This window comes from Planococcus citri, chromosome 2 (assembly GCF_950023065.1).
Source record: "Planococcus citri chromosome 2, ihPlaCitr1.1, whole genome shotgun sequence".
NCBI lineage: Eukaryota > Metazoa > Arthropoda > Insecta > Hemiptera > Pseudococcidae > Planococcus > Planococcus citri.
The window spans coordinates 11,623,817-11,637,471 of record NC_088678.1 but is presented as its reverse complement, the minus strand read 5'-3'; the positions used below and the strand labels follow the sequence as shown (position 1 = coordinate 11,637,471).

Here is a 13,655-nt window from a genome sequence, read left to right as displayed (position 1 = left end):
AATCAGTCCATAGAAACGAACAATATTTTCTTTCATTCAGATTATTTGTCCCATCGACCTTGCAGCTTATTCAGTTCGCTTTATGTTCACTTCTTAATAGACCAACTGTGCAATGGTAATGAAATGGCACCAACATCTCACCACTACTAACACAAAGTGTAATGTACTGGCTTTGGGAATGGAAATGGTCATGCGCAGGTTACCCGCTCGGAGTGAGGGGAAGATAACCAACACAACAACATCAACTACAAGGACAAACCAGCTGACGCGCCTCCTCTCGCCTCTTTTCACAAGTCACGCACTTGCACTTTCATTCCCAAAGCCAGTACATTAGACTTCGTGTAAAACGTTGTGTTAGTAGTGGTGAGATGTTGGTGCCATTTCGTTACGTTGTACTCCATATACACAGTTGGTCTATTAGAGGAGGCGACAAGATTATTTACAAGGTCGATGATTTGTCCCATCCGTACCACATTTTTGATTTTTATCATTACCTACACTGAAAAAAAAAACAATAAAAATTACTATTTCAGTATAGTAACCGGATCCAATCCAAAAATAATAGTGATTTTTACTCAGCCAAAAAATACATTTTACCTATAGAATTAGGTAAAATTTATTACTCTCATAGAAAAATTTACTAATCTCATAGTAAAAATCGCAATATTTTTGAATGGGATCCGGTTACTGTATGAAATAGTAAAAATTATCAATAATTTTTTTTTCCGTGTAGGTACATGCAATACGTAATATCATTTTCTGGTATTTTTTGTCGTTTTTTCACCTTTAGGTAGTTTATTTTTATTCTTTCATGCATTTTAATTGTGTCATGTTTTTCAGAAACCAATCCTGGTGGTCCCATCAAAAATCCGAATCAATCTATGCAGAATAAAAACACATTTTCAAATTAAATTGAAAATAATATTTTGACTTTTTTTTAAAAAGTGAGACTACTTTTTTACTTTGAAATGTTTTAGGTATTTTTAGGTACCTGTTTACATTTACCTAATTGGAAAGCCATTTATTTTTATAGATGAAAGTGTCATGATGACAGATGATTGACAAAACATTTTTATTTTCAAGAATAAATAGGCTGTACTCAAATTAATTTTTTTTAAATATAAAACGCGTTCACAAACACAAAATGATTAGCAGTACCTATGACTATAATAAATAAAATATGATTTGATTTTTCATTAACTTGTATATCCAAGTGACATTGAATATTGAAGCAAAACAATAGATTGTACAAATTGTACTTAAATTAATTAGTTAAGTATCTATTCAACTATGATCTTATATACCCAACAGTTGTTGCATCCGGACCGACATATTGAACATTGTGAGCTTCATTTCTTAACGAATAATCTCGGTAGGATTTCACAATCAACGCAAAATAAGATGCAGCTCCTATACAAATTTACAATAATATGAGATGAAGGAATGCTTATAGGTATTTTTAATGTGGATATACCCATAGTATAAATATGGGAGAATGGTACTTTACATACTCATATTTCTTACCTATTCCAAATAAATAAATCAAGAAAACCAATGCGATTTCATCACTTCCCTCGGACTTAGAGTCAAACGGAAGATAGCTATTAATTGTCGGATTCAACCGCAATATAAATTTTTCCAAATCGAACGCGAATATTAAGAATATCTCCTCAAATATTGTAAAAATTATGGAGTAATATAGGTACCATAGAAGACCGCTTAAAAATTTGGGGTTGTTCTGAAAATAAAAGGATGATTAGGTAGATTATGAGCAATTGAACTCTTAGCACCTCGTCCGCGGTTTTGAATTACACTGCAGGCTAACAATAAAACTGATAAGTGATAAGATATGTTACCTACCTTTTGAAGTGCCCATATAGCTGTAAGGGAAACCGTTATCCCAGTAGTGGTCCTTGTGACATCATAGGCAAGTAAATACGGTAACAGAGACCCTTGAAAAATAAATTTGGTATTTATTTTAATTGGTGGGTATATGTAAGTCCCTAAGGGGTGCCTATGTGATTCAGGATAGGTAGGTAGGTACCCAAGTGATGATTTTATATTATGTTGTAAGAAGACATCACTTTTTGGCTCAACCAATCAGATGTTCGAATTTCATTACCTAATACCTACCTAATACATACCCGGTGAACAGAAATATCGTGAACCCCAGAGAAAGTTTTTCATTAAAAATATTGGTTGGCAACATGAAATAGATGCATAATTATGGTTGGTGGGAAGTTATCATCTCAGTCCAACAACCAATCATATGCTAGATATTATTATCATTCATGGTGATCAACTGAAATATTTAGCAGGAAACTTTTTTAGGGGTTCACGTTCTGTCCATTCTGTATCCCAAATCAAATGTAGGTACCCTGTGTCATACGTCACTGTAGTGTGTATTTGTGAATCATTTCACAAAAATCAGGAAACTGTAATACATATGTATACAAGAAACGGGATCTAATTTCAATGTGAAACCCCTAATCTAATTTTGTGATGTGCACCTAGTAGATGCGTAAAGAAATTGCGTCGCTGGGAAACCTTGACCAATACCTAATTTGATCATAGAGAATTTTGGTCTAGACTGTTACCTAAAAATGTAACTTTTTTTTTCAGGTTTGAAATTTTCGCATTGTTTGCGAAGTAAAAATGACCTAGAAAGAAACGAAGAGCACTGGCGAGTTCCTTGTACATAGATATTACAGTTTCTTTAAAAATCAATAGCAAACCGAAAAATATAATAATGACTACGACATACATGATTTTGGTACTTCGGAAGTGTTATATCTTGTAAGCAGACGTTGAATGTAGATAAAATAATACACAGCCTGTATAAATATATAAAAACTCCATACCTGTGTAAAAAGTGATACGAATTAGGTACCAAAGTAAATGAAATTATTATTTTGAAAATCAAAACAAACAGCACTCTTAACATTTTTTACAAAACTTACTAGTAAACCCCATGCTGCAATATACGTTCCACTTCGAAGAGAGAACCCGCAACAGAATTCTTTCACTTTCACCATTTTGAAACAATTCGCAGATACTTAGTTCTTGCCCAATTACAAAGATCCAATTATGCTTTATCAGTGATCTAGCTGCTAGTTTATAATATTGTGTAGGTTGATTTGATAAAGAAAACTATGTATTTTTTTACATATTATAATTTTGATTGTAGTTATTTATTTTCATTCCTACAATAAAATTTCCGTCACGTGGGAACTTCTACCCACCATTAATGAGTAATGCATTACCTACACACTGAAGAAATCCGAGATGAAAATGAATGAGTACCTGAAAAAATTCATGACAAAAACGTGTCTGTATCGTGGGGCTTCAAAGTTTTCCAAAATGGCTGAAAATGTGAAATTTTTCTTCAAATGTTAGTCTCCACATTGGTAAAATACATAAAAAATGCAAAAATTTTCATTTTTTAGGTTTCTGATGGCATTTTGCAATAAGTAAGTGCCAAACTTGTAATTTTTTGTTCTCGAAAACGAAAAAAAAAGTTGCCAGTCCAATTTTTTGATTTATGTTCTACATGAAAAGGACTAAAACTGAGAATTTTTTCAAAATTTTTACTCGCGGACTTGTTATACCTATTTAAATTATAAGTTATTAAATCGATTTTTTTTAGGTTTTTGAAAGTGACAAGACTGATTTTGACATCATTCGTCGATTGCCCTCTGAAAGTACTACATTTTGAAAAAAAAACTCTCACGCATTTAGCGTGAGAAGACAGACTTTTCTTCAAATAAAAATCTTTCACAAAAGAATAGATTCACATTTTTATTTGTACAGCAATTTGATCTGCTTACAATCGAATCGAATCATTTACGAACGATTGCCGATTAAAAAAATTGATTGATTTCTTGGCGAATCATTCGCAAACGGATCAACTAGTTTACAATTGATTCGGTTTTTGTGAAATTATTGTATGGAAATTGACCTGTTTTCAAGCGGAGTGAATTAAATCGAATCGTATCGAGTAATTCACAACCGATTGGCGGACTGAATCATTTGCGACTGAATTGATTCGTATAAATGACTCGTTCGCAAACAAATTGATTCGTATAAGTGACTCGTTCGCGAATGAATCGATTCGTATAAATGACTCGTTCGCGAACGAATCGATTCGTATAAGTGACTCGTTCGCTAACGAATCGATTTATTTACTCAATTTTTGATGAATCATGAATCATTCGCGAACGAATTGATTCGTATGAGTGACTCATTCGCGAACGAATCGATTCGTAATTTCATATACTCAAATTTTAGGCGAATCATTCACGAACGAATTGAATAATTTTTGGTGAATCATTTGCGAACAAATTGGTTCTTATAAGTGACTCGTTCGCGAACGAATCGATTCGTATGAGTGACTCGTTCGCAAACGAATCGATTCGTATAAGTGACTCGTTCGCGAACGAATTGATTCACGTACTCAAATTTTAGGTGAATCATTCACGAACGAGTTGAATAATTTTTAGTGAATCATTCGCGAACAAATTGGTTCGTATAAGTGACTCGTTCGCGAACGAATCGATTTGTATAAGTGACTCGTTCGCGAACGAATCGATTCACTTACTCAAATTTTAGGTGAATCATTCACGAACGAATTGAATAATTTTTAGTGAATCATTCGCGAACAAATTGGTTTGTATAAGTGACTCGTTCGCGAACGAATCGATTCATATACTCAAATTTTAGGTGAATCATTCACGAACGAATCGAATAATTTTTAGTGAATCATTCGAGAACAAATTGGTTCGTATAAGTGACTCGTTCGCGAACGAATCGATTCGTATGAGTGACTCGTTCGCGAACGAATCGATTCATATGCTAAAATTTTAGATGAATAATTCACGAACGAATTGAATAATTTTTTGTGAATCATTCGCGAACGAATTGATTCGTATAAGTGACTCATTTTCGAACGAATTGATTCATAAATTAATGAATTGATCGATTCGTTGGCGAATGGTTCTTTCAAAAAATTGATCAATTCGTTCATGAATGATTCACCAAAAATTGAGGGGTCGTATTAATATGTACTTTGTGGGAACCGTGCAGGCCTATAGTTAGATTTTAAAGTTCATCGAAATTGGTTCAGCCATTTTCTAGGTAATGAGTTTTAAAAAATGTTGAAAAAAATTTTGTCGCTCGATAAACTTAGAAACTTTGAGCTTTTGGAACTTGATGATGATGATGACCTGAAATGTCCCGTAAGTTGCCCTGATGTGAAATTTTTACCTATTGTGTTGTTTTAATATTTTGCTCAATGTTTAAAGAGATTCATGAACAACCTCTTAGAATCATTGTATGTATGTTGGTACCACACAACAAATCTAACAATTAAGGAAACCTCTTCCTTGGGAGAGGATCGAATAATCAGTCCATTATAGAAACGAACTATACCATATTTTCTTTCATTCAGATTAGTCCCATCCGTACCACATTTTTGATTTTTATAATTTCATTAGGTAGGTACATGAAATAATGTCCTTTTCTGGTGTTTTTTGTCGGGTTTTTCACCTTTAGTTTATTTTAATTCTTTCATTGATTTTAATTGTGTCAAGTTTTTCAGAAACCAATCCTGTTGGTAAGTGTCGGTCCCATCAAAAATTCCAATCTATGCAAAATTGAAAATAGCAACATTGTCTGATCAAGTTGAACATAATATTTTGACAGAAATGGAAGAGACCTACATATAAGTATTTAAAGATTCCTCAAATTCATCATGTGTTTTTACATGTAAGTAACTAGTTTAGTTGTTTACCTATCATATCATTATGCTTTTTTTCCCTAGTGAGATCACTTTTTTACTATAAAATGTTTTTAGAAAAGTAGGTACCTATTTTTAAAAAATACTGATTTTTAAATTCCTGTTCTGAAGCAAGATTAATTTGCACTTCAAAAGGGATATTTTCGAAAGATACCTTACCTGCTCATGCACGGTACAGGATGTGCAAAAATATCGAGTACCCCAAAGAAAGTTTTTTTTATTAAAAATATAGATTGCCAATAATATTATGTGAAACAGATGCATTCGTATGATTGGTGGAATGTTATCATCTCAGTGTCCAACAATCAATTGCCTTTGTGCTATTATTATAATCATTAACAGTTACATTTGGCAAATAAAATTTGTGGGTGTGCTTGATATTTCTGTACAACCTGCATATTAACACAATTTGAAAGTCATATTTCTATAGGAGTGTCAAGATAACAAATCATTGATAAAACACTTTCGATTTTCAAAAATGAATAGGCTCTACTCAAATTAACTTTTTTAAAATACAAAACGCGTTCACATACACAAATGATTAGCATTTATGACTATAATAAAGTGTGATTTGATTTTTCATTAACTTGTACATCTAAGTGACATTGAATAATGAAACAAAACAATAGATTGCACAAATTGTACTAAAATTAAATTATGTACTAGGTAATTATTAGTTAGGTAAATATCTATTCAACTATGCTGTTATATACCCAACAGTTGTTGCATCCGGGCCGACAAATTGAACATTGTGAGCTTCATTTCTAAACGAATAATCTCGGTAGGATTTCACAATCAACGCAAAATAAGATGCAACTCCTACACAAATTTAGGTACAACATGAGTCGAAGCAATGCTCAAGTATTTTTATTATGGGTAGGTACCCATAGTAAATATGGGAGAATAGTATTTTACATTCATTTCTTACCTATTCCAAATAAATAAATCAAGAAAATCAATGCGATGTCTTCACTTCTCCCAGACCTAACATAGCTATGACCCATCAGATTTAACGTCCATAAATAAGATACTTCCACATCGAACGCGAATATTAACAACATCTCATCAAGTATTGTAAAAGTTATGGAGTAATATAAGTACCATAGAAGACCGCTTAAAAATTTGGATTTATTCTGAAAATAACAGGGTATAGTCGGTAATAGATAAGATTATGACTATTATGAGCAATTGAACTTACGTTAGCACCTTGTCCGTGGTAATTATAAGATTTTACATTGCAGGCTACGACTAATGGATGAAAATACATGTTACCTACCTTTTGAAGTGCCCATATCGCTATTAGGGAAACTGTCATTCCAATAGTGGTCCTTGTGACGTCATAGGCAAATAAACACCGTGTCCAAGAACCTTCAAAAATAAATTATGTAGGTATATTTATTTTAATTGGTATAGATAAGTAATGTGTACCTACCTACTTGGGTGCTTATTTGATTCAGGATATGTACCTACATATTTTCAGGTAGGTACCTAGGCGATGATTTTATCTAGTAAGAAGATATCACTTTTTGGCTCAACTAATCAGATGTTCGAATATCATTACCTACCTACGAGTAATATGTATCCCAAATGAAATTAAATAGTATATAGGTATTAGGTAACATGTGTCAATTGTGTCATGTCACTGTACTCTGTATTTGCGCATCATTTCACAAAAATCTGGAAACTGCAATACCTACCAGAAATGGGATCTAAGTAGGTATTTGCAACGTGAAAACCCTAATTTTGTGATGTGCACATAACTTGTAGATGCGTAAAGAAATGGCATCGGAAAGCTTGATCAATAATTTGATCATAGAGAATATTGATCTAGACTGTTTACTTAAAATAGAACTAATAATTTTTCAGGTTTGAAATTTTCGCATTGTTTGTGAAGTAAAAGTGACATCTGAGAGAAACGAAGAGCACCGGTGAACTCCTTGCATTACGGTTTCTTTAAAAATCTGATAGCAAATCGAAAAATACAATAATGACATATAAGGACATACTTGTTTTGGTAGCCAAACGTAGAATGAACATAAAATAATACACAGCCACTATAAATATATAAAAACTCCATACCTGTGTAAAAAGTGATACGAATTAGGTACCCAAGTAAATGAAATTATTATTTTTAAAATTAAAACAAACAGCACTCTTAAAATTTTTCACAAAACTTACTAGTAAACCCCATGCTGCAATATACGTTCCACTTCGGAGAGAGCACCCGCAACAGAATTCTTTCACCTTCACCATTTTGAAACAATTCGCAGATAGTTCTTGCCCAATTACAAAGATCCAACTGTGCTTTATCAGTGATCTAACTGCTGGTTTATAATGTTGTGTAGGTTGATTTGATAACGAAAACTATGTATTTTTTTACATATTATAATTTTGATTGTATTTTCTTTCCTACAATAAAATTACCATCACGTGGGAACTTCTATCCACCATAAATGAGTGATGCATTACCTCCACATTGAACAAATCGAGATAAAAATGAATAAGTACCCAAAAAAATTCACGACAAAAACGTGTCTGTAATTGTGGGGCTTCAAAGTCTTCCAAAATGGCCGAAAACGGAAACTTTTTTGAAATGTTCGTCTCCACATTGGTAAAATATCTCAAAAATGCAAATATTTTCATTTTTCAGGTTTCTGGTGGTATTTTTGCAAGAAGGGACAAACTTGTAATTTTTTTCTCGAAAATGAAAAAAATGCGAGTTCAATTTTTTTATATGTTATTCTACATGAAAAGGACTAAAACTGAGAATTTTTTCAGAATTTTTACTCGCAGACCTCATGGTTATATTTAAATTATAAGTGTTTTTAAATCGATATTTTTAGGTTTTTGAAAATGGCAACACTAATTTTAACATCATTGGTCGATCAACCTCTCAAAGTACTACAATTTGAAAAAAAGTACAAAATTCTATGCCACGTACAACCGAAGCAATTTTCAACTGAAATTTTCCATCTTCAGCCATTTTGGAAAACTTTGAAGTCCCACAGCTCCGCCAAAAAAACTCGAAAAAATGTCCGGTTTGCGTCATTTGTCGTCTTTTGATGACCTCTAAACACGATCTGATTTTGAAAAAAATCAAATACCCCCTCGAGCCAAAATCCACCGATTTGGCGTAGAATGATCCTAATGATTTTTGTTTTATTAATAAAATGTCAAGTTTTTATATTGTGTTGTTTTAAATATTTTGCTCAATGTTTAAAGAGATTCATGAACAACCTCTTAGAATCATTGTATGTAGGGTAGGTCTAGGTATCACACATCACACAACAATTCTAAGAAGGAAACTTCCCCTTATTTGGGAGAGGATTGAATAATCAGTCCGTCCATAGAAACGAACAATAGCCTATTTTTTTTTTCATTCAGATTTGTCCCATCCGTACCATACATTTTTGATTTTTATCATTAGGTACTTACATGAAATACTTAATGTCCTTTACATGGTGTTTTTTGTCGTTTCTTCACCTTTAGTTTACTTTAATTCATTCATTAATTTTAATTGTGTCAAGTTTTTCAGAAACCAATCCCGTTTGTACCTACCTATGCAAAATTGCAACATATTGTCTGGTTACGTTAAAAATAATATTCTGACAGGAAAGGAAGAGACCTATCTAGAGATTCGTCAATTCCGTCATGTATTTTCACATGTACATACTACAGTTTAGTTGATTACCATATCATTATTTGTTTTTTTTTTTTAAAGTGAGGTCACTTCATTACTTTGAAATGTTTGTAGGTACCTATTTTTAAAAAATACTGATTTTTAAATTTCTGTTCTGAAGCAAAATTAATTTGCACCTTGAAAGGGGTATTTTTGAAAGATACAAGTATGTACCTTATCTACGCATGCACTGTACAGGATGTGCAGAAATATCAAGTACCCCAAAGAAAGTTTTTTGATTAAAAATATACAGTATGACACAAAAGTAGTGCCCGGTGGCTTTTATTTCCAAGTGGAAAGAGCTAGCGATATGAATGAAGCGGCGTTGAGTAGGGGAAAATAAGGGCTTTCAAAAGTGACCTTGAAAATTTCTGGCCCATGCACAGGGTGTCCACAAATTAAAAAACCGGTTTGGTCAAAAAATTCGAACCGATTTTTATTGGCGGAATGTATTCTACACACTAAGGCGACAAAAACATGATAATATGGATTTTTTGAAACTGGTTCAATATTTTGCAACCAGTCAACAAAAAATACCCAAAAATTGTGGATAGAGAAAAAAACTTGGCACAAAAGTTGTAGAGCGTGAAAAATTACACAATCCAGTATAATTACATTTTGAAACCGGTTCATTGGTTTGCATTTAGCAACCAGTTTTTGATAATCACCTAAAAGTTGAAGATGGAGAAAAAAACTTGAAACAAAAGTTGTAGAGTGTGAAAAATTGAACCATTTTGGGTGATCGGATTTTGAAACCAGTTCATTAATTCGCAATCAGTTATCGACAATTATTCAAAAATTGTAGATGGTGAAAAAAGCTTGAAACAAAACTTGTAGAGTGTGAAAAATAACGCAATTCTGCGTAAGCATATTTTGAAACCGGTTCATTGGTTCGTATTTAGAAACCATGTTTCTGACAATCACCTAAAAAATATTGGAGATAGAGACAAAAGTTTGAACATAATAGAGAAAAAAGTTTGAAACATAAGCTGTAGAGAGCGAAAAATTGAACAATTTTTGCTAATCAGATTCGAAACCAGTTCATTAATTCGCAGCGAGCCATCGAAAAGATACTCGGTTGCAATTAATTGGCCATTTTCAAAATCTTATCAGCAAAAATGGTTTAATTTTTCATGCTCTACATCTTTTGTTTCAAGTTTTTTTCTCCATCTTCAATTTTTGGGTATTTTGTTATAGTGAAGGTAAGAATTATCTGGGGAGATGGTAGATATCAGCATGATTAATCCCTGAAGTTTGCTAAGAAATATTCCCTAGGCAGTGAATATTTTCTCGTTGTTCCTGACTAGCTCAGATAGGAGACTTCGGTAATGTCTTACTCACCATAAGCACATATTTCAGTTCTTCACCAAATAAAAACATATACTTACTCATGCTATTCGATATGTTTATTGAATGATATACCGAAAGAGATACATACAAAATAATAAAGGATAATTAAGACTATTAAGGGTAAGGTGCCCGAATGTCGACCAGTCGCCTAAATCCGACCACAAGCCTATCTCGCCCACTAATGCCTTGAAAATTCGGGAAAAAATATTTTCGTATGTATTTTTCACAGAAAAAACGATTAATATAATTATTATTATAATAATTATAATATAATTATTTAATTTATTTAATATAATTATATTGAAAGAAAAATTATTTTGAAAATAAATTATAAATCAAGAAATAATTATTAATAAAATTTGATATGAGGAAATATGCCTTCATCGCCTAAGCGATGATTAAATTAATCATCACCATAGAGATGATGAATAAAATAACTCCCTTAAACTGCAAGTTCGGTAATGTGTTAACTCCTACTACTGTGCTACTCCTACTATGTAGCTATAACGTAATCGCGCGCAGCAAACGCATAGAACGCATCCGATGCACCCAAAAATAGTATAAATAGAGCAACACGGACGCGAGCCAAACTAGTTGTATTTAAAATGGGCTGAACTTCCAAATAAGTTGAGCTTCCATACGATCTTGGACTCGGCGATCCGGATAGCTGGTTCTTGGTCAAAAGTGTACTTATGTAGATACGAGTAGATGAAGTCCTCTATAGGGGGTTCATCCCTTTTATTCAGTCTTCGCCCACTTTTAGTGGTTAATATGTTTCTCGTTTTCGTGATTTAAATTATCGTATACGTAATTAATCGCGTCCACACCGGATATCATCTGATTATGCTGGCCATCGGAGATAGTCCTAGAAGAATAGGTACCTCGTGTATTACATTGCTGTCGACCGGCCTAGTATTAGTGAGCCACCCTGAAAGAGACAGTAGAAGCGGACATTATGTGAGCCTTGGTGAGTAAATCTCACTACTATTTCCGAAATTGCATGCAATTTCTAGGGTATCTAATTACCCACCTTCAGTAATCCATTAACGCGCGTCGTAAGGTATAAGCTTGTGCATGTACCTATTATAGAACAACCCTATAGTTATTCTATACTTCTTTATCTTTGTACCAGTTTTAATATGCATTTGATTTTATTATGTCTAATTAACAATAAACATATTATCACTTTAGTGTAATTAATATGAGTTTTATTGGTAATTAGAGATTTTACTGTGAAGAATGAGCTGCATGACTGAAACCTCTCCGATATTTTGAGCTAACCAGGCGAGGCAATTATTCACTACCTTAGGGAATATTTCTTGACTTAATCACGTAGGTAGGAATTCTAATAAAAATCATCTATATCAATCCTGTAAGATCTCACTCTATCATATTGGCGCCTAACTTCCGCGTAATTCTCATGAAAATTGCAAAATTTTCATTCCAACTTACTAAAAAACCCACCCTTAAAAATTCAAATTTTTCATAATCTTCAAACTTTTCGATTTTTCCAAATTTTGTCAAACTCGAATTCCAAATGGTTCTCCTAAAGAACACAATTCGAGTGTAAAAACATGATTTTCCAAGATATGTTGCATGTCAAAATTGACTAATCACTTAGTCTGGCGCCTGACGTGGATGAACCTCTCTAGAAAAAATTCATACATGCCACATATCTTCGAAAACTCATAAATTAAAAATTCTAATCTACCAAAAAATTAATTTTGATCTTTCTTGAATCCAAAAAGCTCGAAAAACGAGCATAATTCAAGCTAAAAATTACGTTTCAATGGTAAGCCTTTGACCTTTGAATCTCAAAGGCCACAGTGTATTAAAAAATAAATTCTTGAACTTTCTTGAATTCAAAAGGCTCGAAAAATGAGCATTATTCAAGCTAAAAATTACATTCCGGATTAATCTAAATTATTACCTTCCAAAATTTTTGATTTTTTTTTGATTTTTTTTTCGTTTTGATTTTTTTAAAATTCTTGTACCCCACTAAAAATACGTTTTTTGCCTCGAAGTCTCGTAGATAGGTCTTTAGGTAATACGATAGCTCATACTTTAGTGAGAAAAGTTTCAATACATAATGCTTACTAACACTATGCTAAAATAATGTAGTATTTTTTTATGTACATAAAATGAATTTTTCCAAACACTCTTTCGTGCATAAATTGCGAATAGGGGCAGGGAAAAATTCTGAAATACTATTCGGTTCATGATTCGTAAAAATACAAGTCCGAATCAAAATAATAAATTCTTTTAAAAAACGAAAGTGGTTATTACTCTGTGACCTACATGGTGGGTAGGTAGCTGCGGCTATATCATACTAATCGAGAAAAAACTCCCTGCTGAGCAAGGTGTAAAACCTGACTAGTCTCAAGGGAGATAATCATCTCGAGGACCATGGTAGAATCGTGATGCCCTGGTCACTGTGTATTTACAGAGAATATCATTCATAAAATAATAACCAAAATTTCATCTACGTAAAACTCTGGCTTTGTAAAAAATTAATCTCTGACTTACATGGTGGGTAGGGGATCGCAGCTATATTGTGCCAATTGAGAAAAAACTCCTCATGAGCAAGGTGTAAAACCTGACTAGCCTCAAGGGAGACAATTATCTCAAGAATCATGGTAGAATTGCGGTACCCTAGTTGCTGTGTATCGTCAGAGAACATTAATCTTAAAATAATAAACAAAATTTCATCTAAATAAAATTTTGAGATCACAAAAATAACTAGTCTCTGTCTTACGTAATGGATAAAGGATCGCAGCTATATTGTGCCAATCAAGAGGGCTTCTCCCAATGAGCAAGATGTAAAATCTGACT

General features: G+C 32.8%; 2 protein-coding genes across 2 annotated transcripts; both read right to left on the bottom strand.

The window, feature by feature from the left end:
- Positions 1 to 1,055: 1,055 nt before the first annotated feature.
- Positions 1,056 to 3,104, bottom strand: LOC135834656 (uncharacterized). Its single transcript, XM_065348591.1, has 5 exons — positions 2,961 to 3,104; positions 2,765 to 2,861; positions 1,861 to 1,952; positions 1,525 to 1,738; positions 1,056 to 1,410 (listed from the first exon to the last, which is right to left on the bottom strand). The coding sequence occupies exons 1-5, from the start codon at positions 3,033 to 3,035 to the stop codon at positions 1,289 to 1,291; spliced, it is 600 nt and encodes a 199-aa protein (XP_065204663.1). The 5' UTR covers positions 3,036 to 3,104; the 3' UTR covers positions 1,056 to 1,288.
- Positions 3,105 to 6,257: 3,153 nt separating this feature from the next.
- On the bottom strand, positions 6,258 to 8,110 carry LOC135834657 (uncharacterized). Its single transcript, XM_065348592.1, has 5 exons — positions 7,973 to 8,110; positions 7,801 to 7,873; positions 7,071 to 7,162; positions 6,723 to 6,927; positions 6,258 to 6,613 (listed from the first exon to the last, which is right to left on the bottom strand). Exons 1-5 carry the CDS (start codon positions 8,045 to 8,047, stop codon positions 6,492 to 6,494), a joined length of 567 nt encoding a protein of 188 aa, XP_065204664.1. The 5' UTR covers positions 8,048 to 8,110; the 3' UTR covers positions 6,258 to 6,491.
- Positions 8,111 to 13,655: the final 5,545 nt, after the last annotated feature.

Coding starts and splice junctions, on each gene's coding strand:
- LOC135834656 (XM_065348591.1), bottom strand. CDS start 3,035: ATGGTGAAAGTGAAAGAATTCTGTTGCGGGTTCTCTCTTCGAAGTGGA. Junction 1,739..1,860: donor CTATATGGGCACTTCAAAAG/GTAGGTAACATA, acceptor TTTTATTTTCAG/AACAACCCCAAATTTTTAAG. Junction 1,411..1,524: donor GATTTATTTATTTGGAATAG/GTAAGAAATATG, acceptor AAATTTGTATAG/GAGCTGCATCTTATTTTGCG.
- LOC135834657 (XM_065348592.1), bottom strand. CDS start 8,047: ATGGTGAAGGTGAAAGAATTCTGTTGCGGGTGCTCTCTCCGAAGTGGA. Junction 7,874..7,972: donor TTGCAGCATGGGGTTTACTA/GTAAGTTTTGTG, acceptor CTTTTTACACAG/GTATGGAGTTTTTATATATT. Junction 6,928..7,070: donor CGATATGGGCACTTCAAAAG/GTAGGTAACATG, acceptor TGTTATTTTCAG/AATAAATCCAAATTTTTAAG.